General features: G+C 39.8%; 1 protein-coding gene across 1 annotated transcript; it reads left to right on the top strand.

Annotated features, from left to right (window-relative positions):
- The first annotated feature begins 298 nt into the window (after positions 1 to 298).
- On the top strand, positions 299 to 24,053 carry IQCE (IQ motif containing E). The gene is made up of 24 exons (XM_074158599.1): positions 299 to 446; positions 1,526 to 1,573; positions 2,227 to 2,269; positions 3,623 to 3,763; positions 4,057 to 4,188; positions 5,142 to 5,212; positions 5,899 to 6,012; positions 6,682 to 6,732; positions 7,261 to 7,331; positions 7,534 to 7,606; positions 8,019 to 8,068; positions 10,712 to 10,869; positions 11,375 to 11,430; positions 11,746 to 11,954; positions 12,761 to 12,865; positions 13,654 to 13,756; positions 15,701 to 15,796; positions 16,508 to 16,531; positions 17,621 to 17,728; positions 18,434 to 18,439; positions 18,737 to 18,867; positions 19,615 to 19,724; positions 20,917 to 20,925; positions 23,923 to 24,053. Exons 1-24 carry the CDS (start codon positions 405 to 407, stop codon positions 24,051 to 24,053), a joined length of 2,082 nt encoding a protein of 693 aa, XP_074014700.1. The 5' UTR covers positions 299 to 404.
- Positions 24,054 to 25,912: the final 1,859 nt, after the last annotated feature.

Below are 25,912 nucleotides of genomic sequence, written 5' to 3'. Positions count from 1 at the left end.
GAGTGTCGCAAAGGCGGGGGCGTGGCCCGCGGCGCCCTCGGGAGGTGGCGGAGCGGCGCCGGCCCCGTTCCTCCGCAGCCCGCCGGGGTTCCCTGCCTCTCGGGGCCGCTTGGCGGCACTCGCGCTCCGCGGCAAGGCCGAGGCCCGCCCGGCTGTGCCCTCAGGCGGCGGCGGAACAGCCACCGGCGCGGCCTCCCCGCGCTCCCCGCCCCCGTCACTCTGCGCAGGCACCGCCGCCGCGCGGTTGGTTGCCATGGTTACCGCAACCCGGAAGTGCCGCCGGGGGGAGGCCGGCGCTCAGCCCGGGCAGCCGCGGCCGCCCCCTGCCCCGAGCCGGGCGCCGTGGCCCGAAGCGGCCCCCGCCGCCCCGCTACACATTAAGGGCTCCCCGTCACCCTCCCGCTATGGCCCGGGGGGCCGGTGAGGCGGCCGCGGACGGGGAGCTGGTAAGGAGCGGGCGGTGGGGAGGAGGAGGCGGCCCCGGCCCTGTCCCAGCTCAGGCCCGTCCCGGGAAACCCTCCCGCCTTAAGCCCCCTCGGGCTCGCCAGGCCGGCGAGGCGGTGGCTAGGAGGGGGAGGAGGACGGCTTCGTCCATCTCCAGCCTGTGGGGTTCTGGGTTCTGCCTGTATCTCCTTGGCTGGCTGGTGGCGTGGCACGGGGATGGTGATGGTGTGTTAGCGTTCGTTTCCGCCCCCTCTCAGCAGCTAAATGGAGGTTTTGAGGCCCTTTGCTGGGAGCCACCATGTTCTCTGTTGTGTGTCGTAGGTGGCTCTTGTTAGGCCTGTTTTGCAAGAGCAAAGGGTCTGTGAAGGTTTCTGAGGACTGCGATGTGTTTGTTATTGCACGTTTATATCCTGGTGAATGTTTTGTTGTTCACCATCTCCTGTCAAGGCTGGGCACTCTCCACGTTTTCCGATTCCTAATGCGATAGCAGCAGTTGGGTAGAGAGATTTCCCAGAGCGATAAACAGGCCTTAAAATAACAGAAATAATCGGTGTGCTGCAAGGAACACCGCCTCAGGAAATTAAAAAATATACAGCACGGTGTGTGAAAAGTATACCTGCTTGGTCTCAGCCAGCACGAAAAGCTGTTTTACCTGCTCTGTCTCCAGACACTTCTCTAGTCGAGTTTACTGGCTGTTCCCACAGCATAGCAAGGGTAGGAACAAGTAAATGAGGAAGGGGACAGATGGACGAGTTGCTGCTTAACTATTACTGGTGGAGAAATTCATGCAGAGCCAGCAGCATGGAAGATGGGGCACCCGAGGGTTCAGCTGTTGTAATGCTGTGCACTGCAGTGCATAAGTCTCTGTGGCTCGAGTATGAAGCGACTTGCACTCTGTCACACTGAACGTCTGTGTTAGAGCAAATGATGCTGGTTTTTGCAACAGTGGTGACACATGTACCATTTTAATTTATTACACTCAAATTTTGTTGTGATAGTACCAGGATATAAAGTTTTCTGGAAGTTTATTATAACCGGTTACTTAGTAGCAAATGTCACAGTTAATGTCTCTCTTTCCCAGGGAGATGACAGCATGTCTGTGATAACCTGTGAATCAGACACGGAAATGGTGAGTTTTATTAAAGGCGCGCTGTGGGTGAACGCCTTAAAAGGCCTCCCAGCATATTCTTGCACACTCTACATCCACATGATGCCTCCTGATCGATAAGATGCCCTTCAGAGAGGAGAGTTAACACTGTTACTGCAGCGTAGTTTGATTCAAACCCCCCCTATAATTCTAGATGTAATTCTCGCTTCTAAATTCTCAGCACTGGGGGCTGCAAATGATGTTTGGCTTCATTTTGCTGTTCTATCAAGTTATGGACCTAAGTAATCCTTTTACAGAGTTTTAATGGAATCGAATAAGTCTTTCCTTTAGCTAAATGGTTCTACAGATCAGCCTCTACTCTGTGATCATCTTGAATTTGCTGCTACTCGTATTTAATACTGATGGGGAAGGTTGTAGTGTTCTGAGCATGAGTAAACTACTTTTTATTTGTGGCATAAAACTTCAGTAGGCACCACCTTAATTCTGGTGACTGTTGCAGTGGCCAAATCTGCATCTGCTTAATGCTACTATTTTTCTTTTCTGTGCAGAAGATTGTGTTATTAGAACAAGTGCTCTTTACACAAATTGGAGATTGAAGCCAATTTTGAGATTATATGCTGAAATCTCTCGAGTGCAATATTTTAAATATATAAAAAATTCTTTTTCTCTTCCAGAAACTAAAGAAGAAAATTTTTCACAAGCCTCCGAAGTCACCAAGTAAGTGTTCCAAATTTTTTTCTTCTGCTTCCATTACTGCAGAACAAGGTAGATTTGTGGGACACAGGAACTGGGAGATTTACTTGAAACAACAACTTCTTGTTCTCTTTAGAATTATTCACTGGTGTGTGCAGAACATGCCTATCTGAGATTTGTTCTGTAACCTGTGAAGTTAGACTTTTATAGGCTAAATATTAAAGTTTGTGGGTTAGTTGTAGTTTATGCTGGAGAATCAAGAATTACTTTCTTCTCTTGTTACCCTTTTAATGGCAAGCATTCTGAATTTCTTCTCTTTGTCTTTTTGGAGAAATGCTGATACTTGCTACCTAGACAGAATCTGGAGCTACCTACCATCCAGTAGATACCTATGTTTGTGGATTAAGCAGTTCTCTGCTTCATTTGTTGTTTCTCTGTTTGTTTTTTTTTTTTTCGCATGATCTTTGAAGTGCAATATTATTATTAGATTTGCAGATTTAAGGTGGGGTTTTGCCCATTTTTCTGGGTTTTATGCACTTTTCCATTTAGCTACCTTTTTATACTTCCAGTGAATGTTTCAAAGACGACTGTTGCTGATTGTTTTGTTTCTAATAAATTAAATAATATTGCACTTGAAAATTTTGCCTTAGGTTGTGGAAGAAGCATGTTCTTCTGGTAGATGTACATCTGTCTTCTCTCTTTTCCCGAAATCCCTTTGCTGCCTAAATGATGGAATTTAAAATAGCTGTTTAATTTCAACTATGATGTTTGTGACATTGCTTCTTACTGTACTTCTCTTGGTAATTTGAAGACTAACTGCTTAGCCTATATAGTGTGCATCTATCCTAATAATTTTAAGCTGAATTAGTGTCAGTATTTGAACCTGGCCACCATACCTGAAGCAGTAATGTGAGAGACTCCCCAGACCAATTCTGTTCTTCGATTACTGCAAGAAAGTTGCTAGTGGATTAGCAGCTATAGAGTTACTTGTCTGTTTAGCCATGCTTATTTTTCTCATTGACAGAACATTTGTGTATATATTCATTGAAAGGTCAATTTAATGGATGAATTTAGACATGCAGGTATCTTAAGGATGCCTATCCAAGCTGTACATGTAAATATTTCTACATGCATTGAGTGATATCGCTGTCGTTATGCCTCTTTCTAAGCCTTTTCGGTTTTGGAATTGGATTTTTCCTTTATTATAATTTTTGGTTTTTAGGTGAATGTCCCATTGCTCTGCATAAGCAGTAATATGCTGTTAAATTCTGTTTTTATAAGTAACAGGACAGTGTCTGGGAACCGTGAAGCACAAGACAGAATTCTTGTGACCTTGAGCTTTTTAAGGGAATGCTGAGATATTTTCTTTTCTTTTAGAGTCTCCATACAGCTCTAGCACACAACTGTATCCTAAAAAAGCTGCAGTTTGGCGATCTTTGCAGGGAACAGGCAGTGCACGTCCCGAGAGCACAGCTGTAAAAAACCCAAGGCAGATGTGGCTGGGATCACTGAAACAAGGTATTAGTATAGAAACTTTATCCGCATACGTGGATAAAATTCAGTGTTGTGGACAGCTTAACATACAAACTCTTTAAGAATAGATTTGTATTTGATTATAGGCTCCATAGGAAGTAATTTCACTATTATTTATTTGGGTGGTTGGAATTATCTGATCTTAAGCATTGGAATTTATAGAGGGAATAATTAACAGCATCTGGAGCTTTCTACGTTGCATTTGCTCAGAATAAATCCACAAATTTAATTCACAATTATCCCTGATTTTTGCATTTGTGTTCCATTTTTGTTGGCAGGAATGAGCCATTCTCTGAAATCAGATGTTGACACGGGGCATATGCGAACTAACATTTCTAGTAGCACTCCGGAATATTTGAAGGAAGCTCTAGGAATGAAGAAGCCAAAACATTCTCGTTCTTCTAGTAATGGTAAACTATGTAATGGTGTGGTAGATAAAAGTTAATGATCTTTTTTCCATGTAAAAACACACATTGCTTAAGATCTTAGCTTTAGTAAAGCAAGAGCCATTTCAGTTTAGCCTGTATTAAAATATGTGTCAACATATGATCCATGAGATACTTTTTGAGATTTTTAAATTGGTTAGGACAGGGGTTTCCAAATTTTTTAAGCAATGAGTCACTATTAGCTTTCAGAACTTTTTGCAAATTGCCATGCATTTGCAGCTGAAAGCATTGCAAATATAATATGGTTCAATGGGCCAGCTGTAGACAATTTATTGTGACTTTGCAAAACATAGTTTAGGAACCATTGATAGAAACCATCTGCTTGCCTGAAATTCTATGTAATTGACTCTCTTTACTTCTTCTCTAGAAAGTGTTTTATCGTGTGGTTGTGATGTTAAAATCAATTGAGTTTTATGAGAAGAGCAAAATTTAAAACTTTCATCCTGCTTTTCTTAAAGGAGAACAGTAAACTGAAAAATCCTACTTCCATTTAAAATTATATTTGTACTGTTACTGGTAATACACAGCTTCTGGCAACTTTAAAAAATGATAGACTTTTACACGTTAGGCATTAATAGAAAAATGTATTTTGTACATACTTTAGAAATCTTTTGTAAACAATCGATTTGTTGAAAAGAGAATACTGCAGTCTTCTGTGAAGTGTATATCTTTCTTGAGATGGTTATTTTAATCTAGCACCAGAGAAAAGTAATTAGGACAAATTTTCTGTAAAACCTGGCAGAGGTTTCATGCAGTAACATCTCCATTTTGCCTCCATTTCCAAAATTAATTTCCCTGCTGATTGATTGAAACCCTAGTTTGGTGCCGTCCTAAATATTTTGCTTTAACTGTAAGGTTTCTGGTTAGTTCAAAATACCTCTTTCAGACCTGCTTATTTCACATATCTTTTTCTGTAGGCTACATTCCTGGAACTCCTGACTACAAAGAAAAAGAAGATATGTATGATGAAATTATAGAGCTAAAAAAGGTACAGTCTCTCTGGTACTTACATACAAAGTCATAGGGTCCCTCCATCCACCTGTAGATGTCCGGGCCTTGTTGGTTCAGAATACTTTGGTTTCTACAACTGGCACATCCACCAAATTTTTGCATTTGTAATGTAAGGCTAAACTAAACTTGTGTCTGTTTAAGGCAATTTTATTGTGTTTGTGGTGTGATAGATACTTCTGAGTACTGGATGTGGAAGCCTTGAAGTAATCCCAGTCCTGAACCCCAGCCATGGCCCTAGCTGGACGCTGAAAAGGTTCATTGCATTTGGTTTCTTTGTCCCTCCATTGCCTTTTTTTTTTTTTTCCCCTGGCTGTCACCCATCACATATTAACAATTTCCCAGTTGAGTTTAGTGCAGTGTATGAAAGATGAGGACTGGGCATGTTGAACACTAGGGATACATATAGACAAATATCTTGGTTGTTGTAGATCATTTGTGTAAGGTTGCCTCTCTGTTAAACCTTTTACTTTGATCTTTGCCTTGTCACCTCCCTTATCCGTCAGCCCTGATCCAGTGTGATGGTCTGTTTTGGTTGTTTTTTCCTTTTGCTTCATCGTCACCATCGTGATTGGATTGTTATTGACATCAAAATGTGTTTCCATGTGAAAACTTGGTGTGTTTCTATTTCTGAAACATGCTTACAATTTTCCTCCCCTCTTTTAGACAATACAAGCTCAGAAAAATGAGGGAGATCGAATGAAAACTAAGCTCCGTCGACTAGAAGAAGAGAACAATAGAAAGGATAAACAGATTGAACAACTGTTGGAGCCTTCCAGGGTGACTATTTCTTGGGGGGGATAAAAGTGGGGCAGAAGAGTGCCGAGCAGTGTGATCCTCTTCTCCTGTCTCTCTAGATTTCAGGAGTCTGTAGTGTGTTGGCTCCTAGGAATGACGAGCTTGAATATGAGAGGTGTTTGGTTGGTGTGAAGGGATTTCTGGTTTGTGTATCTCAGCTCACCAGTCCGTCCTCCGTTCAAAGGGATATCATGCCATGCTGTGTGGATAAGTTCATTTAGCAAAGATAGTTTTAATTTCTGAAGGTAAAAATAAAATGCTGTCTCTTCAGAGGCCCACTTTCTGAATATTTTGCCTGAGAGTAGAAAGGAGTTAACCTACTGCATGGCGACTGATGCATGTGGTCCTGAGGCCTGAACCAGAAAGCAAAAGATGAGCCTTATTGTCAGACCCAACAGGCTGAGAAGCATTTAGGGTCATAGAAGACCTGAATTTCACTGAATTCCTTGTGGCTGTCATTTTCTGTGTGCAGATTCGCATCTTGGGAGAAGCGTGCTAATATACAACACTGAGCATAGGGACTTCAGAACTTAAGCTGTTGGACTGTGAAATGACTGTGGAGATGAGCAGGGTAGAAAATTCTGTGGAAAGAGCTGGCAGTAGAACAAAGCAGCAAGGTTGGTCACTTGCTTTATCTGTCTTACCTTTCAGGGCTCTGAGCTGGCACGAGCTTTGTCAGAAAAGAAGACTGATAATGGATGGGTAATAGTTACTTCCTTATCTTTTGCTTTCATTTTTCCTTCTTTTCTCTTGCCAAGCTGAAACACTACTGAATAAAAAAATAAAATGAAGTAAGAAAGAATAAGCAATTGGGGAATCGTGTAACCATTATTTCTATAGTCAGATAAAAACCAGTAACAAAGATCTGGAATGAACATTATTTTAGGGAGCCTTCTTTGTCATTGTCTTGAATCTGTTTAGGGACCATTCTCCCTATTATTTGCTGCTTTGAATTTAGCAGGGAAAGTTGTTTTTATTTAATGATTGTGTATAAATATCGTTAAGGTGGTTATGTTACCACAGATACAAATTAGGAATCTGATTTCTGTAGTGTTCCCTTTGTCACAGGGTAGCAGACGTGCATATGATTTGCTAAGTACTGAAGTATGTATGAATAAATGTATCTGATTAGGTACAATTTATAAAGACAGGGCAAGATGATGGAGAAATGGAATTTGTGTGAAGAGATGGATTATTCTAGGACTCATGAGGTCTTTGTTCTCTCTGTAGGTTGTGAGTGGATTAAAGCAGAAGATTTTCAAGCTAGAACAACGGTGCAAGGAGAAAGACAACACTATTAAGTATGACTTTGGGGGGGTAGAGGCTTGTATTGGATGAGATAATAAAGGGAATTTGAAATCCATATTATTTTTCATCTGTATTCTTCTGTTCCTTAAGATATTTTAATGAACTCCTAGAACTTATTAGCAATTGTAAAACAACAGGTTTTGCAGTGCTTTTCTGATCTGACCGAATTATTTTTTTATATTATTCTATTTTCAGAAAGTTCCAGGCAGACATGAAAACGACTAATTTGGAAGAAATGAGGTTAGCTATGGAAACCTACTACGAAGAGGTACGTCTGATGGGTCCTTCAGCGTCCATACAGGAGTGGGAGTTGTTCAGTTGTTGAGCCAAAGTATAAATGGAATGTTTTAGAGAAGTTTCTTATACCTTAGCTGCACCTGTCGTTGGAATTAGATTTTCATAGATATTCTCATAGCTCCAAATATATATACTGAAAAAACATTTTTTCTTCAGTAAGTCGCATGTACTAATGAAAAAGTGGAAATAAAGAAACTAATCCATAAGTGTGTAGATGAAAACCAATATAACAGTACCCTGATTTTCAGTGATGGCATCATTGGCTCCACTGCTACCCAAACAGTCCTGTTGTGATTTTTCATCCAATGGACAAATGTGTTGTATTTGCAATGTCAGCTTCCACAGGTAGCTCCTTAATGGAATCTATATTTCATATTTCACAGGTTCATCGTCTCCAACTCCTCCTGGCAAAATCAGAGACTATGAGGAAAAAGTATGTTTAATTCTTTTGAGGCAAATGTTTGCGTATATGTGTTTGATAGATCACTCATATACTACTTTAACTTATAGAAAACAACTGCACGGGAACAGTTTATTCTGTCATTTAGATTGCTGGATTTACTTTTTGGTACTGCTTTGGTTGTCTTCACAGCCTTGGCATATGTCTTAGTCATGGTTTATTTCTTGTGGATAGATCATTTTGAGGACGTGGAAAAAATACTAGAGCTATTTAAAAAGTATGTGAAAGCTCTGAAAATTTCTCTCTGTTAAATAAGATTCATCTTCCCCAATAATCACACCTTTTCTGACATCACTGGTGATTGAAACAAACTCACTGAAAGTTTGGCATTTTGCTTTTGAGTCAGTTCTGTATCTTGCTGCAAAGAAGGTATTTCGGAGTAAACTTTTTCCTGTGGTAGAGGGAGATCTGCAGGTCAGGGGAGCTTTTGTGAGATATTCATGAGTGGCACTAGTAAGACACTGTCAAGAAGCTTGTAGTAGCACTTGTCACTAGTGTGCAGGTGTATACATGGCCGTGAGGGTAAACAGTCTATAGAGGAAATAAAAATCGAAGCACAAAGGCAAAACCCAAAGCTCCGGTAAGAGAGCAAATTAAAAGCAACCGTGCAAGAGAGTCTTGTGGGACAGGAAAACTTGTTACTGCACCACTTCAATATGCTCTTGCCCTCCTAGTCTTAAGTACAGGCAACTATCTTAATTTTGGGTGTAATTATTTAGATTGATAGAAACATATGAGGACTCTTTATGGCTCATTATATGACTACTTGTGTTTCCCTAAATCGCTGTCTCTTGTGGACTGAAAACAGCAATTTGTTTTGTTGCTGTTTTAAAAAAAAAAAAAAATTATCTCTTTTGTCTGAGGCATGCAGTGAGTAGCCTCTCGAGGCTGTAAGCCATCACACCTAATTTATTTACAGGTGAAAATGAGTCATCAGGTCTCTTCCTTGTCCTCATTTATTCGTAGCTTCAAAAAAAGCAGTGGTGAGGGCAGTCTCTCTCCATTACGTGACTGTCAGTCTCTCCTTGAGAGGCTGAGCACTGAAGTAATGGTGTTGAAGGTCGGGACTTGGGCACGTGGAAAGAGTTGTAGGAGAGTGTTTCTTTTCATGATGTTTGTCTATGTTATTTCTGGCTGAAGTGAATGACATGTAGCTCCTCTTTTTCAGTGTTAACAACGAAATATGTTTATTTATATGTAAAGCTGTAGTATCCAATTGTAGCTAGAAACTAGGCAACATTTCAAGTCCTCAAAATGGTTTGCAGTTCTTTCATTTAGGTTTTGATGAGCCTAAAATAATGGCACTCAGTGAGGCAGTTATAATTTCTATCATTTCTGTCACTTCCCATTTTTGGTGGTGTATTGTGTTTTGGGTTTTACTTTTATTTTTTTTCCTCCTGCCTGGGACAGCTGTATGAATAGTCAGTCATCCGTGACATCTGGACAGCCTGATTTGTTTGGTTTTTATGGCTTCATTTCCTTTTAATTTCCAAAAGGTAGATTAGATTCGGCTTTTCACTCTGGTATGCTAATTGTATGCTATTTGCCCCTTTACCTTGTAAGTATTCCAGTGGATGGGATATAAGATTCCTTCACAAACTCTTCTGTGATTGTCATCAGCAGTGGCATTTGTCCAAAATCAGGTCCGTCAGTTACTTCAGATTTTTGTTTCCAAATATAAGCTTTTAAGAATTTTCTCATAACCAGAAAGAACAAGCATTTTCTCTCTCTAGAAATGTTTTGTGAAGAAACTTTACAACTTTGCATGTGTAGAAGCTGAGATTTCTTCCCCTCTTTATTGGAAAAATTAAAAAGGCTAAATCACTGTGATATATTTAAAACAGCTTTAACACAGAGCAGGCTTTCCCTTTTCTCATGCCTTTTATTCCCATCACATCGATGTTAGCTGTATTCTTCAAATCTGTTTCAAATCTCTCATTGATTGAAATGTATCTTAAATGAGGAAAGAAATTTCTCTGGGGTTTACTTTCACAGGAATAGTTTCTTTTACATTAGAGCAGCATTCACAGTTATCTGAAAATACACTTGTGTGTTGGATTTATTTGAGAGTTATTCCATCTATCTATAGCCCTCTCTCTTCCAATCTCCATCTGTTTAAGTGAAAGAAAGCAATTCAGAGCACACAGGTTAGCTTTCTGTGCTGAACAGGTTTTTGGAGGAATCTCCCAGTTGGCTGAAGATAACTGCTTTTAAATGAGTGGTCCATGGAGCGCTGGTAAAGCGTTATAAAGTTGGTTAACAAAACAAATAGAAAACCAAATAAGTAAAACTCGTACAAGCACCCTTGTTTATGCACTAATGAAACAGAACATGGGAGGAAGTAAAACGAATAAATGAACTTTTGAAGAATCTTTTTTCTTTGATGCAAATTAAAAGAATTGTGGGAGTGTTGAGCAAGGTGGTCTTTGCATGTTTTTTTCCTAAAAGAATAGTTATTTCCGCAAGTAGCAGATGTTGAGAAAATGCTACTGGGGGGAGCGGAGACTGTTAACTTAGCCAGGTGACTTGATTAGTGAGGCTGTTCCACTCTTCTTAATGCTGCTGCTTTGTTCTCTGCTTTTAAGTTAACTTTCTGGTTTTGAACCTGTTTCCAAGTACAGAGGGCAGAGATACCCAGAAACGACTAAAGGCACTGAATGCTGCTGTCCTGAGATTATCTAGGAACATCAAGGAACTGCAGAATGAGAATCGGAGGCTGAAAGAAGATCTAGATCATGTACTGAGCAGTTCTCCTCCTTCCAATAAAACAAAAAGTACGTGCTGAAAAGTTGGTGAACGTGGGGCAAGAGATTTAGGTACATTTGAAAGCTGTGTTTGAGAGCAGGACCATACAGTGGTAGAAATAAGGGGGTTATTACAAAGGTGAAGATGCAGGAGAGGCAAAAGTTGGAATGAGAGGTTTCTCACAGGAGGCGCTCTCTGACTTCTGGGTATGCGGCTCCACTCAGACCTGAGTTTCCTTTATTATTATCCCTGAGAATTCTGGACTGGAGTCACTTGAAGATTTAATGTTTCACTAGAAAACTGTTTTTCAGTTGTTGACGTTGATGAATGTGAATGGTTTATATTGAATTCTGAGCTAATTGGTGTAGGAGTCAGATATTTGAAGACCATTCTCATTTTTTCATGGCTGCATATTTAAAGCTGGGGTTCAGAGGTCTATATATTGTCTTTCTATATGGACAGAAGCCCCCAAAAGCAACAACAATGTTGACTCATTGGTAGAGTTCCATGTTTAAAGTTTTCTATTGTGTTTAGATTACAGTGAGTGGAGCAGACAGAGGCTGGTAAAGCGAATTTCGGAACTAGAAAAAGTAAGTGATTATAATCTTGTGGCCATCCTAGCTGTCTCTGAGCAGAAAATGCAGAACCGCTCGCTCGTGCTCCTGACGTAGCGTTTCAACAAATCAGTCTTGTGCATTCTGGCTTATTCATGTAAACTGATGTTTGTACCCTCTACCCTTCCTCCCTTTTTTGTTTTCTTGTACTTGTGACATATAAATGCACATTTTAGAATTAACTTCCATTTGATCTTTTTCTCATGACTTAAGTAAAATAATTTTATGCTAAATTTTAATTTTCTTCTTTTTTTCTTTTATATTTTTTTTGTGTAAATTCATCCTGTTTAGAAAGTATGTGCCATGGAGAACACCAGGGTGTCATCAGCAGACAGCGAATCTTCACAGTTACTTGCTGTGTCATCTTCACCTTCTCTAGACCTGGATCACGCAGACCCTCAACAGGTAGACCATGGTGAGGAACGTCGTCGCCTCCAAGGGCTAGTGAAGAAACTGAAGAGTGATAAGAGGGCACTTCAAAATCTCCTACTCAATAAAGAGTAAGCACGACTGTTGTCTGAGGTGTTGTTCTTTTGTAGGTGTGAATTATCAATTGTTTCCTGTCACTTTCTGAAATAACGTAATAAGTCCTTCACGTTGTCAGCAAGAAAACAAATTTTGAGGGACCCTTCAGCTTTTATTTCAAAAGCTGCTTCTAGTCCTACTAGCATTTTAAAATTAAATTGCAGGAATAAAATGTCAGTGAGAGGATGGAAAATGAGAATTTCTGTTTATTTCTAACACATTTTTCAAGGCGTATTTTTTTGCCAGCCCCACTGAAAAGCTTTTGAAGGGTTATGTGTCACTTCACACAGCACTTCTTGGAAGCATTTTACTGTAAAAATTAGTCATGCTCTTTCAATGTGTTTTGTCCTGATCTACCACTTTCTCCGTTTAAGCCTGTCTTATGCCATAGGATGCACTGTGACTTATTTTCTCCCCCGTAAGCAATTGATTTGCAGTTTGTATTGCTTGGACTCGGTTGGTGTGTCAGTGCATCTGATCGCAGGGGAGATGTGCACACAGCTACGTGTTGTTGGTAAGACGTCACCTCCTGGGTCAAAAAGGCATAGTGAGAGTGTCCAGTGCCTCTGGACAAAAAGGCATAGTGAGAGCGTGCGAAGAGGCCTTTTGCTTCTGAACAATGTGCGCTCGCATTTAGTTTTGTTTAAAAGGAAAAATTAAACATTTAGTTCCTTTACAAAGTAAAGAAAACCCGTTTTCTTTAGAAGTTTAAACAAAAAATAACTACTTTGTTGAAGTATGAATGTCTTAAGTATTGCTTAATTTTCTTATACCTGTATAGATTAGATATCCAGCAGTTACTGCAGGCTAAGGCTGACATGGAGCTGGAGCTGCAGAAGTGGCAGAATAAAAAGGAAGAAAAGAGTACAGAAGAGCAGACTTTAAGGTATCATATTTTGTGTTGGTAAATCCTTTCAGAAACAAACAAAATCAGTCTGTTGAAGTATAATTCTGTTTTGAAGTGGATAAAAGTCCACAGGAGTTCATCTGAACTGCGGGAAGCTGGGAATTCATTTAAGCGAACTGTTTTGGAGGGATGGAGTAAGTTACTAGGAGAAGAATTCTACAGAGTGGTTTTAGAGGAAGGATAAGACTAAGAAGTATAGATTATAATAAAAATTAATAAGATAAATGGAAAAAGAAAGCTGCCATGTTGGTCTCAGAGACGTTTTTTTTCTTTCTAAGGAAAAACTGTAGTATCTTTACCTTACCTTAGCCTACACTTCTAAACCCCTGCCAATATGTCATTCCATTTACTTCATGTATTCTGTATGAGTGCTGACAATAATCCTGTGCAAGGGGCGGGGTGGGAAAGGTGATTTAGTGATTTCATTATTGCTTTGTAAGAAAGGACTTTGCTACAGTTTCATATATGTCAGTCATCAGATGTAGATGCATTATTAATAGTACCAAGGGTACCATTGTAACCTTGAGGGTTTTTTTCTCTCTTTTTTTTTCTCCAAATGTTAACATAAAGCTGTGCTATCACAACTTAAGAATTGATGTTCCATGTCTGTTACTATGAGAACATGTATCATGTTATTCTGAGCAGTTTCCCACTTTGGCCTTTAAAAAAAACAAAGCAACCAAATATTATGAAGTAGGTTCAGTATATTCAAAGCAGGAACAACAGAAAACTTTCAGCTATAAATATCTTCGCTTTTCCAACCATAGTGAGGAAACTGAGAACCTGACCCAGAAAGTAGGGAAGTTGGAGTCAAAATTGGAGGAAGAGAAAAGACAAATGGCAGAAGATACAATGGAAAAGCTTACTAAGGTACAGACACGTGTTTTTACTTGTTTGTTTTGTTGTGGTTTTTTTCCCTTGCATCTAACTAATATATTGCAAATTAAGCTGTTAATCTAAATAGCTGCTAGTTGTGTGTGTTCAGAGGGGTATTAAATCTTGTCATAGAGATTCTGAATGACAGTTAATTCCCACCGATTGTTGATAGGTTGTTTCAATAATTACCACTGCAACTTGGGGGTTTTTTGGAGCTGTTCTCTTAGTGATTATCCACCCAACCATCACTTTTTTCTTACTCAGTGGAGTGTTGCAAAAAGCTTACACTTCTAAGTGTTTGGGGTTTTTTTGCCTTACTTTCTAAGGAAAAAAAAAAATCCAACATTTGTTGTTTTGCTTGTATCTTCTTATGACATCTGAACCCCTTAGCTAATTGCAGTCCAATTTTGTAGAGGGAGGGAGGTCTTGAAGGAGTTGGCAGATAAAGGATACAGACAGAGGTAAGTGTGCTCACTGGCAGCCTGGCAAAAGACAAAAAAATATAATTGTACATCTGTTAACCCTGGATAGTCTTAAATGAGGCTCTGTAATCAGTTGGGGTTTTATGTGAAATATGACTGGACTTGATATCTTTGCAATCTTCCACTGCTCTGCCAAACCTTGTTGTAACTGGACAGAAGAGATGAATGGGCACTGACAGATGTGCTTTCTGATGCAGTGCAGTCATGTTAATCTCATTTCACTAAGAGCTGGTTGAAAATTATTACTGGGGATTTTGATCATTTGTACTTAAAAATAAATAGACCTTGAAATACAGGTAGTAAAAAATGTGAATAAAAATGTCCCGTGCCTTAAGAGGGTGCTGGTTTTTGATATACTGTGCAATTCTTTAGATTCTTTTATGTGTGTTATAGGCTGATGGATGCTAGATGATGTTTTGAATACCAAATAACTTGAGTCTTTAAAAACATCCAACAAATAGCTCCTTTTTTCCTTTGCAGACTATATATATATTCTTGGCTAGTAACCATCCATTTATTGAAATGTTCCCATTATTTGTAATTATCACTGAGTTCCTACCAATTTTTCATTTTAATAGTAGGTTGTCATTTTTAATATAACATGATCCATTTGCTAAACTTAAGCCTGTAACTCAGCGTTTTTAGGTTATAAATAAATCCTTTTCACAGAATCAAGAGCCTTTTTTCAGAGTCGATAAAATCTCCTGTTCCTCTACTTAAAATTTTACACCAACAAATTGAATTAGTCTTTTAAACTTGCAGTTAACTTTTGCCTAGCAAGTGAGGTATGACAATTAGTGTGGGATAATTAGGGATCAAAAGGATCAGATGCTGAGAAGTGGAATATGCAACCACACCTCAGAAGAAATAACTGGAAAAAAAATATCTTGTTTTGTACTTGGTTTCTTTCTTTTTCCTTTAATTAATTTATTCACGAGAGAAGAGTAGAGGTAGGCCGATTTACACAAGGTCTCCATCTTGTCAGTGTGATTTGATGGCCAACTCCTCACCAAGCTTAAACAGATGATCATGGGGCCACAGTTGCCAGGATGAGACGAGACCTGGAGAAGAATTGCAAATTTAGGTATCCTGACATTTGTTCTCAGTCTGTCGATGACATACCAACCATTTCTGATCAACAAAGCAGTGGGCTCCACTGTTGGAGCTTTAGCAATGCATGGAAAAATAGGAGTATGTGTAAATGAAAACGCTTCCATTCCCATGCTCTGTTAACAGCTAAAATGGGAGCAGGAATGTGTTTCACTGCAACAGTCATCTAGATGAGCTTGAACATGAGCAGTATTCAGAACTAAGTTTCCTCTCTAACTTCCTTCCACCCTGCAGGCAGGATGGACGTTTAACAACTCTGATTTTTCTGAGTCATTTGTAACCTGTTCACTCGTAGAATTCCAACTTTGTACCTTTAGAGTACTGAGTTAAAGATTCTCCTTCGCAGACTTCACGTGTCTGCACGGTTAAAGGCCAAGAAGATCACAGGAAGGAACAAGCAGCCAAAATCATCCAGAGACAGTGGAAGATGTTCCGAAACAAGGTGAGATTCTCCTGTCAGGGAACAGTGAGGAACATCCCTCTCTGAATCTTACTCTTATTTTAGTATCTACAGTAACCTGCTGCTGGGCTCCTGGAACTGCAGCAGTGCTTTCCAGTATGATTCCTTACCATCATCTTCTCTTCCACTGCTTTTTTCGAGTCCTCCCTGCTGCTTCTTTTGCCTTTGCCCCCCAGAACCCTGTTGTTTCTGCTGAGAGATACCCAGTTTCTGAATGGGGGAGTCTGGGGGAGCAGAGAACTAAGGAAGCATATCAGTGTTTGAAGCAGCGCTGCTGCTGCTGCTTCCTTGGAATATGACCGAGAAGCTAAATTTCCCTTGCTGAAATCCTCCAAACAATACAGGAAGCTTCATTTATTGAGTTACACTCAACTAGAACAAAATGATCTAGGAAAAAAGCGTTAACCTTAAATTTTGTTCTATGGGCAACAACATAATGCTACTTTTTCCACATACAGGACATATGGTGTGAGGTGGGTCTTGTAAATGCTTTTTAGGAAACTAAACACAAAAGAATTATCCACATGTTTTTTCAAAGATGAAAAGCTTTTTTTTTTTTCCAACAAAGTTTGAAGGAAGAGGTGGGACAAGTTCTTCTGTGCATTTTAATTGTTGGGAAAAATTTGGAAAAATCTTTATAAGATAAAACTTGTATATGTTTGTGGCATTAACTCGGGCATTTTTTCATTTCAGAAGGAAGAAATTGCTCTGGATGAGGTGAGTGTGTTTATGACACCCAATAGAACAGTCAACCACATGAAATTTGTGTCAAAGCATAAACAAATAACTTCTTTATTTTTAAAGAGGTTTTATGAACCGTTGTACCAAGATTATGTTTATTCTTCAGGCTGGCTCATGATGTCCCTTCTGATGTCCTGGGTTTCTTCGATATATCTTGTCAAAGTGTTCCCCTTTTGGTCTAAAATTTTCTATGCTTGGTACCTTCTGCAAGGTGAACGCTTCTGAAAATTTTGAACAAATTTTGATACAAACAAGCAGGAAAGATTTTCTATATTAGGTAATTCTAATGGTGCTTTGATTTTCACTATGATGAGTCTTCAGAAAGATTTGTAGTAGGGATTTGAAGCCTTTGCTAAGAAGAAACATCTCTGAGTATTATGAATAAAGTGACTTTGACAAAGTTGGCACTTTATGATAAATGTTTTGCACAAAGGTTTTGATGAAACTGCTTTTTCAAATAGCACGATGTAGCATCTTACATTTGTTTCTTTCCAGAACATTAAAAATCCTACTTTCAGAAATTAGAACAAATTCTAACCGTGTGATACAAACATACGGTTTTACATCTGGATGCTTTTTATTGATTAGAAACCAGTAAAATCTCTGAGTAGAGAGGAAAGACCTATGTTCAGCATAATCACCACTGTGGCATGCCAGACTTGGCTTGATTTCTGGTTGTATCGGAGCATCACAGACTCTGCTGGGAAGCCAGAATCTAGTATGTTGCTCTCTTTGTGAAATACAGGCTGGTGTTGGCAGCTAGAGCTTAACTGCATTTGATAGGATCAATCACGAACACCTCCCAGATTGAATTTAAACCCTGGAGGTGTATGTCTATGGGTTGTCACAGGCTGGGGATTCTCTGGATTGCAGCAGAGGACCTGTAAAGTGATGGGGATGTGTGTGTATCCCTGAAACATAAGAAAATATCTAGACATCAAAGAGTTTCCATTGCGTGGGGAAAAGTTATTCCCCCCACGTGTCTCTTCCCTCTGGACTCTTGTTTTGATTTACAGCTGCCATCTTTCGAAGGAGCTAATATCTACATATTTCTTTCCATTCTAGGCAGTTGTAATGCTTCAGGCAGCTTTCAGAGGACATTTAGCTCGACAGAAACTGTTACTGAACAACAGGATGCATGATGCAAAACCTCACAAGAAGGTAATAATTGGGGCAAATGGGTATCCAGGCATCCTATTATGTTTAGTTTACTGTGTAAAGTGCTGTACTTCCAGACTTAATTCTCTGAATCGTCTGGTGATGATGTTTGAATGCATTGGTTGGTGGCACCACTGTAATTCCAGAAAGAAATCGAGCTCACTCCCTAGCCTTCCTTTTCATCTTCTTTAGTGTACAGTTTTTCTTAGAACTAAAGCTACAACTTCTCTGCGTTATGGACTGTAACTGGGTCTCCTCTTTTCTTCTGGTTCTCCCATCAGCTAATAACATACCCTTTAACTCTTTAATTCAGAGTGCTATTGAAAACTGTACTTGCTCTCAACTGTTCACTACCGAATCATTGTAGTAATAGACAAACCTGTGTCACCTGAAGTTGAGAAATAAGAATTTGGAAAGCATCTTTGATTGGATTGAAAAGTAAGAGTCTTGCGTGCTCAACCAAAGGCTTGTAGTGTCCTCTGTCACATCAAACTCACTCGAGATTGCTCGGTTCCGAATATGAAAAAATGTCCTTACCAGTTAAACATCTAGTTTCTGCAAATTATTTGCCAACTTATATGAACATCCTTTGGCCTTTAAAAGGCTAAAGTTAATTTGTAATTCTCCATCCAGGTTGTCCATCTGGTTGCTTTTACATGCAGTGTTATTTCAGTGAACTGGCCCAATGTAGTAGGGCTGCGCACTTTTGCCTGGTACAAGCAGAAGGTATATCCATCATGAAGGTTGCCTTAGCTCCGGCTTCAAAAGGTTTCTTTCCTGGAAAATAAATGACCTTTCCTTGCAGGTGTCTGCTCTTTAGTTAATTGAACACAGATGCATCAAAGCTTGTATGATGATCAGATTTGCGTTTCCTGCTGATTTAGTCTTATAGAACCTTAAAGACTGCAGACCAAAAGATGGGAATATTTGCTGTATTACCACTTTCACAATCAGGAGTAAGATTGTGAAAGCTTCTGTGCAATCTGTAAAAGGTCAGTTTTCTTTAATCTGATTGCTTCGCAGAACTGCTGCACGTCTTCCATGTCAAACTCCTTGAGCTTGTCTTCTGATTGCAAGGAGGAAGATGAGATTGTGACATTCATCCAGTCCATTTTCAGGGCTCACTTAGCACGTACGGTACTGCTTGAGGAGAGGTAAGTGAGGAAGAGATATTTCTGCAACATTCTGTAGCAAAATTGGTTTTATTACTGGAGAGGGGTCATTTGTTAAATAGAATTTTAGTGTGGGTTCCTTGGCAGAGAAGGAGAAGGTGGCCATTGCTCCTTTGCAAACAAAGACAAGGGAGAGCTTGCTTATGAGCAAATTCAAAGGGTGTGGATCTAAAAGGGTTTCTTGTTGCAGCAGTAGTCTTCCCATGTCCTGTTGCATGTTCTCTTCCATAGCAATGAGGGAAAATAAAATAATTACTCCTTGGGGAAAAAAAACAACAAAACTTAAGAAATGCAGTTGCTATCAAACTGATTGCTAGTACACGCGCTTAGTGCAAGTGAATCTGAAGCCCTGACATAAAAAAGTTAAGGACTTTGTGGAGGAAGGACAGGGAAGCGCCAGAGTACCACCTTGCATACAGTCTGGTGACTTAGCTCAGGAAGAACGCGGCGATTTCCTTACTGCTTAGGTTTATGGTGAGTGTGTCTTGAAAAACACTTCCTTTCTCTTTCTTACCGTTTACTGCTCTGTAAGTTTTTAATTTTGGCTGCCATGGTTACAAGGAGAGTTACGTGGCTGTCACCTCACTTCAGTGTCTGAGTTCACTTCTGCAGGTGATAAGGTTTTGTCTCCTGGAGGCTCGCAACACAAGGAACTTTTCAGCACAGCCTCTGAAGACAGGCTGCAGTTCCTGTTCTCTGCCTCTCACTATGCAGTGTGTCCTTTTGCAGGCCCTCTGTGTCCAGTGAGAAACCAGATTCTGCCGTTTACAGTACAGAGAAGAAACCAGTCCTAGCAGCACTCCAGAGACCTCCTCCAATCTCCGTGTCATCTGTTCCTGGTAATCTCATTTCCCTCTGTGTTCAAAAGTATGTGTGTTTTGAGTGGGTGCACACACAGTTTTATAGAGAACATCTGCACATGCACACACGTGCAAATGTATACTCGTGCTCTGTGTGTGTGTGTTGTCTTTTAATTTGACAACATGTTGCTTATAGTGGCAAGTGCAGCCCCTTAACGTTAAAAATAAAACCTTTGACAGTATCAGCACCAGCTTCCTCCTGGTGCTTTGCCTTTTTGTCACAGCTGTGGTCTGGAAGGTCTGTCTCTGGTGTGAGTGGTAATTATTCAAGGAACATGGCGTTCCCCTGTATTGCCTCTCTACTTCCTTTCCAGCCCCCCCAGCCCTGTGGCTGTCGTATGGTACTTTCCACTACGTTTTGGGCCTGAAGCCATAGACAAGCTGAGAATGTTTTCACCATCCTGACTTAGTTTCTGAAGGGGACAGACATCTGGTAAAAAGAACCATCCTAGTCAGCCATGTGTATTTAGCCAGGATTTTTTCAGCAGTCGTCAGTTGCTGCAGAAAGGGGAAAAAGAAGTCCTGGATATAGTACTATTATAATACAAACTGGGAAAATGCCTGTCTTTCTTTATGGCTCTTATGCCATCTGGTTTCCTTCTTGAATTCTTCATTGCTGTTTGTGAGAAGATGGAGTTAAAGCCAGAGAGGCTTTTAAGAAAATGTTAGAAGTACTGAGTAGGAAAAGTAAAATACCGATGCAGATAAGACAGGCTTAGACATGCAGCTTCAAAGGAGTTAAAAACAAGTTGAAAGAGGTTGGTTCTATCCAGAGTGGGATATTTTAGGCTTTGATGGACCAGTTGGAGAAAAAAGAGCAACTTTGAGAGTGACCTGAGAAACATTGACTTGGTTTTTTTGTCAATGAAAAGCTGACAGTCCCTCCAGACTTGCTCAGAAACAGAGCAAGCTGTAAGCAGCTGAGGCTGTTTCTCTTACGATAACAGATGTGGAATAAGCCAGATTTGCAGGGGTTGTGAATGCAGAGCTTACCCTTCGGTGAAGGAAAATGGGTTCAAGAGACTTTACTGTATTCCGTATTCAGGAGCATATTCTACTTTGTGAAGGAGTAGGCAATGCTTATTTCTGAGTCATTTTATGTATGTCTAGTGACAGTATCCAGAAAAAAAATGCTGCAGCATCCTGTTTTGCCTGGGCTCCACTGCAGCAGTCCTTATCGGTATGTCCAGTCTAAAACCGAAGTAAATCAGTTGTGAAATTCTAGCCAAAGAGAAAGAATCACTTGGAAAAAAATAAAATGCTTTGTGCTTCTGAAGAAGTGCTTCTAAGACCCAAAGCAGGGTGTAAGATGAAGCTAGTCTGGGAAACGCAGTAGTATGAATACTAATAGAGCACAAAGTCTCCAAAGGTAACTTTTATTGCAGATTATGAAGGGAAAGTAAAGAGTGAAGAGTTCTAGAAGAATTCATCCTGGAAGGGATAGAGAGGAGACTATAAGCATTTGAACTTTCTTCCTTGCAGTCCTTTTCTGGTGAATACCAGGCCACGCTGGTTATATTTGTTGCTGATCTTACGAATATGGTAGAGCTTTTCAAAATCTGGGATGAGGATAGTGTGTTGTGAAGAGGCATTCTGGCCGTGTGCTTCTGTAACTGCCCAAAAGACTGTCTTGCACTAAGTAGCTCTGTGAAGTATTATTAGCTCTTGGTGCACTGGAGGGTTTAACCAAACTCTCCCAAAGACAAATCAGGAAAAACTTAATAAAGGAGGAAGCGCATCCTCTATGAAGAAATGTGAGCCCTGGGGAATCTGTTTGGTCATAGTAGGTTTTTTTCTGCAATTTGAATTCGTGTAGCTTAAAAAGGGTAAAGTTAACTAAAAGTCCAACATCTGTCACTCCTAGCTCATGACTGATGCAAAAATCCACTAGCAAAATTGGGGTTTGATGTAATGTATTTCACTGGTTATCCTGCAGCTTGGAAAATACATGAGACAAGGAGCTTGTTTAACAGCTGAGTGATTTAAAGCAATCAAATTCCTTTAGCTTTAAAGCATGCAGCTGTTGAACAAGCTCTTGCTGCGTTTGTCCCAAGTCCAAACTTGCATTTTGTGACCTCTAGATCTTGCAATGATCTTAAATTTGCAGCGAAAGTGTATATTGCAGTAAGTCATTTGATTTCACTAGCCTTTTGGCATTACTTTGAGAGGAATGGAAAAGATGCAAATATGTTTTAAAGAACCTTATGTTCCAGTTAAAATAATTTTATATAATCCTGGTGTAGCACTGCGGACTTTTAATTCTTTGTTTGTATCAGGTTAGATGTCTGTTTCCTAAAAATAAATAGCAAAAGTGGTGTAGCATTTAACACTGCTTTGCTTGTCTTCAGGATGTGGACAGTACTTGGAGATTTGTGAAGCTATTCCTGCTGCTTCCCATGAAGTAGAACAGATAATAACAATTCAGTCTGTGAAACTTGGAGCATTTTGTTTCTTTCTGTCAGGGGAGTGGCAGGAAGGAAGAGTATGTTCTGTACACACACAGTAATCTTGAATAAGAGCAGCATTTCTCTCTGCATATCACCAGCCACTCTGGATACAACTGCTAACTTAATTTGAGGCTTTTTTGAAATCATAATGAATTTACATACCACCTTTAAGTCTAATCAGTGCTTACCCCTTCACAAGCACAAAGATCAAGTTGTCACTCTGGAGTATATAAGCTGAAGAGGAGGACAAGAAAATCTCAGACATCAAGAGCAGGATGTAATCAAGAGTGATTTGGACAATATTAAGCTATTTCATATATAATATCTGTTTATTGTTGAAGTTGCATCTTCTAGTTATCATGCCTGCTTCTGGAAGTTCTCTTTGGTCGTCCTTATCACCAGTACTGCTGGCTCATAAATCTTCCTGAAAAACTCTTACATTATTTGTTGACTGATGCAGAGAGAAATTTCACTTAACTAGAAAGTCATGGGTTTCTGTGCTTCTGTAGGTTGAGGTCAATGTCACGGCCTCCCTGCATTCCTCCTCTCCACTCACAGGCTCTCTGTCTGTCACTCTCTTGCTATTTCTGGGCTGGTTGTGGTCCCCTTTTTTTATTCCACATTCCAGTTGCTGTCCCCTTTCTTTATTCCACATTCCAGCTGCCTCCTCTTCCATACAAGGAGTGGTTTTTTTTCTGTGTCAGGAACCTCTTATTTCACTGTGAGATCCATGGCATGTTTATTGTTCTTCCCAAGTAATATTCTCTGTGTGGCCTTTGGTTTTCCCTTCTCTTTCAGTGCCAAAATCTCAGGGCATCGCTTCTTGCTTGTCTGTTTCCTCTTTCTACCACAGGTCGTCTTGATTTGTTTCCTTCTCTGGGAGATAGTGTTTTCAGACAAGGTATATTTTAAAGCTATTAATAGCTGAAGGGAGGATATTGTACTAGAGGGTATTAATAGATGCCATCATTTAGCTCGTAGATCTCTTGCAGAGGGGATACAAGCTGCTGGTTCTGCTCCTCAGATGTTAGGGGCCTTTGTGTATCCATTTTATCCCTCCGATTTTTCAGTATTTACTGGAATCATTAGGGTTCTGTCTGTTCATGCCCTGAACATTTCTTTGAATGTTGGAATCAATGAGGTGCATAGAACCACGCACCCAGAAAAACAGCAAAGAAGCAAAAGGGAAAAAAAAAAGTAAGTAAAACCACGGTGTGGTCACCATTTTTTATTGCCACTATTCACATGCTGTACTACTTTATTTAATGTTTTTTTGTACTTTCCAGATATAAGGATGAAAGACAGTCATTGAGAGCTTCCATTCTCTATTTATATCCGACTGAAGTTCTCATTATCACCTTTCTGCTTAGCTTAAGCTTGCTTGGGTCAATTTTTCCTTTTCTGGCCACCTAATAAATATTTATTTTTATGACCTGAGATGGCTTCAGTATCGAATTGCTTTACTTTGTGGTGTGTAACCACTTGCAAAGATTTAAAGACAATAAGACAAATCATGCATGGTCAGTATGTCAACTTAATGCTTGCCATGCCTGCTCTTTAATGAAAGAGGGACGGGAATAGTGACATGCAGGAAAAGATAGATCAGAGTTATTCATAACTGTAGGTAATTCTGGAGGCTTAATGGCTCAGAGAATATTACACTTCCCACAAGGGCTTGTTTTAGTCAATGTTGTTTATTGATGACTTTGTTTCCTTTGGTATTATTTCAGCCGGGTCCTCTGAGAAGCGATGGCAGCCGACTCCCTCGCTGCCCGGGGACGAAGCTCACTCCGACGATTCGGATGATGTTGTCATTGTCCCCTCGTTGTTGCAGATGAAGAAAAACTACACCAACTTTTAAGTGTTGGTAACAGGCTCTGGTGATTGTGAATTATTCAGTTCGCAAACGGAACTATTTCTACCAAGATAAAACATATCAACGATGGAAAAAGGGGAAGTATCAGCCCCTTTTTAATGACAATTGTCATTATTTCAGCTATAAATGAGTAATCGATATGTCGTCTCTGCAGACTTTATGGCTAAAAGCCGCTGACTGTTAACCTTACCCTCCTGGTACGCAGAGAGTTTGGATTTAAAAACTAAAACAAAACACTTCAATGTTTTGTCTCACAATGAGGATTATAAATTCAATTGCCAAATTTAAATGAAAGCAATAAAGCCTTAGGCTATTTCATGTCAAAGTTTTGTTCCAGGTCAACTAAAATACTTTGATTAATCGGAAAGTAATTAATGACATGGCTCCAATTTTTAGCCTGTGTACATGCAGGGGAACAGCTTGTATTTGTTACCAGGTCCAGCCTGTGTGTGTGAAGGGGAACAGCTTGTATTTGTTACCAGGTCCTCTCTATTTAAAAATTTTACTGTGTCACATTTTAATATCTTTTTTGTTTATTTTTATACTGAACATTTACAGTCTGTGCAGACCTTGCAAAGGCTTTTAGAAAGCCACTTCTTTGTCATAGGGCTATTCTAAGCCTACTCTGTCAGCAGGGTTTTCTTATTTATTGCTTTTTCCAAGTGTGCTTGCTGTGGTATGTATAGTACCAGTTTGTATTTGAAATGGCCGATCACGTAATCATTTTTTGTATTTGTCAGAGAAGATACGTAATAGCAGGAGTGTTCTGTGAAGGATGCCCTTGTGGCTGCTCTTTCTGCTTACGTATCACAAATATGAGTGGATTATGCAGGGTCATCTCTAATACGTGAAAACGTTTGACGCAGGAGGTATGTTGCTTTATGTCCTGTTTTAGCTTCTGTCACTTGAGTGTCTGAAACTTTCACCTGACTCGATTGCTCATACCCTGAGCCCTGAAAGGGGCTTTATCTAATGTTGCTTTGTTGTTGTTGGTATCTCTTCTCAGTGCGGCTTTGCATGTGCACACTATATATCTATAATATATCTAGATATATAATAGATATATTCTGCGAGTGCACAGTAAGTCCGGTCACAAGCTGGGAGAGAGATCACAATACACAATCACAGTAATACCAAAACGTACAGCCATCTTAACTACAGTATACAGCTTTACATCGGGTAAAACTGCACGGCTGACTGCTGGAACACGTAGTCCCTCCCAGCTCTGTTCTGAGGGATATGGATTGGGATGAGCACAAAATTCTAAACCTAAACTGAGCAGTATGGTTTAGGAACAGAAGTGGTAGGTTGGATCATAATAGAAATTAAGACTACACCAAGAAATAACACTATTGGACAATATTGTTGCCCATGGAAGGACTAAAGACATAATGGGCTGTAGAGAATATGGTCAGAGGGGTCTTCCCAGATCTTTTATGCAGACTGTACCCTTTCCTGACTAGGAGGAGGACCTTACAGTTCCTGCTATCGTGCCAGTATCCTTCAGAGGCCAGTGTGTGGGTTTGGTTTTTTTTAAGGTGAACTAGATAAATTATATATTTAATGGAAGGAGAATTTAATTTTACAAACACACAGTGAAGTTTTTGTGGAGACCCTGATCGTTTCTTTGTCATCGAGGAGTAATAAAGAGTCCTGTAAACAGAAAGAAGACTTTTAAATGTAAGATTTTTATCACCTTTTCCCTCTCTTTTTTTTTTTTTTTTTTTTTTTTTAAAATTAAAAATCAGTCGCCACTGTTTCACGGAATACTAATAAGTCAGAGCTGTCTCGGTTCTTTGATTTCAATGAAGCGCTATCTGAGGCTTATCATAGTTCATGCCAGT

Source organism: Numenius arquata, chromosome 14, assembly GCF_964106895.1.
Source record: "Numenius arquata chromosome 14, bNumArq3.hap1.1, whole genome shotgun sequence".
NCBI lineage: Eukaryota > Metazoa > Chordata > Aves > Charadriiformes > Scolopacidae > Numenius > Numenius arquata.
The sequence above is the reverse complement of the archived record's forward strand: the minus strand, read 5'-3'. Positions and strand labels throughout refer to the sequence as shown.

Coding starts and splice junctions, on each gene's coding strand:
- IQCE (XM_074158599.1), top strand. CDS start 405: ATGGCCCGGGGGGCCGGTGAGGCGGCCGCGGACGGGGAGCTG. Junction 4,189..5,141: donor TTCTCGTTCTTCTAGTAATG/GTAAACTATGTA, acceptor CTTTTTCTGTAG/GCTACATTCCTGGAACTCCT. Junction 12,866..13,653: donor ACAGAAGAGCAGACTTTAAG/GTATCATATTTT, acceptor TTCCAACCATAG/TGAGGAAACTGAGAACCTGA.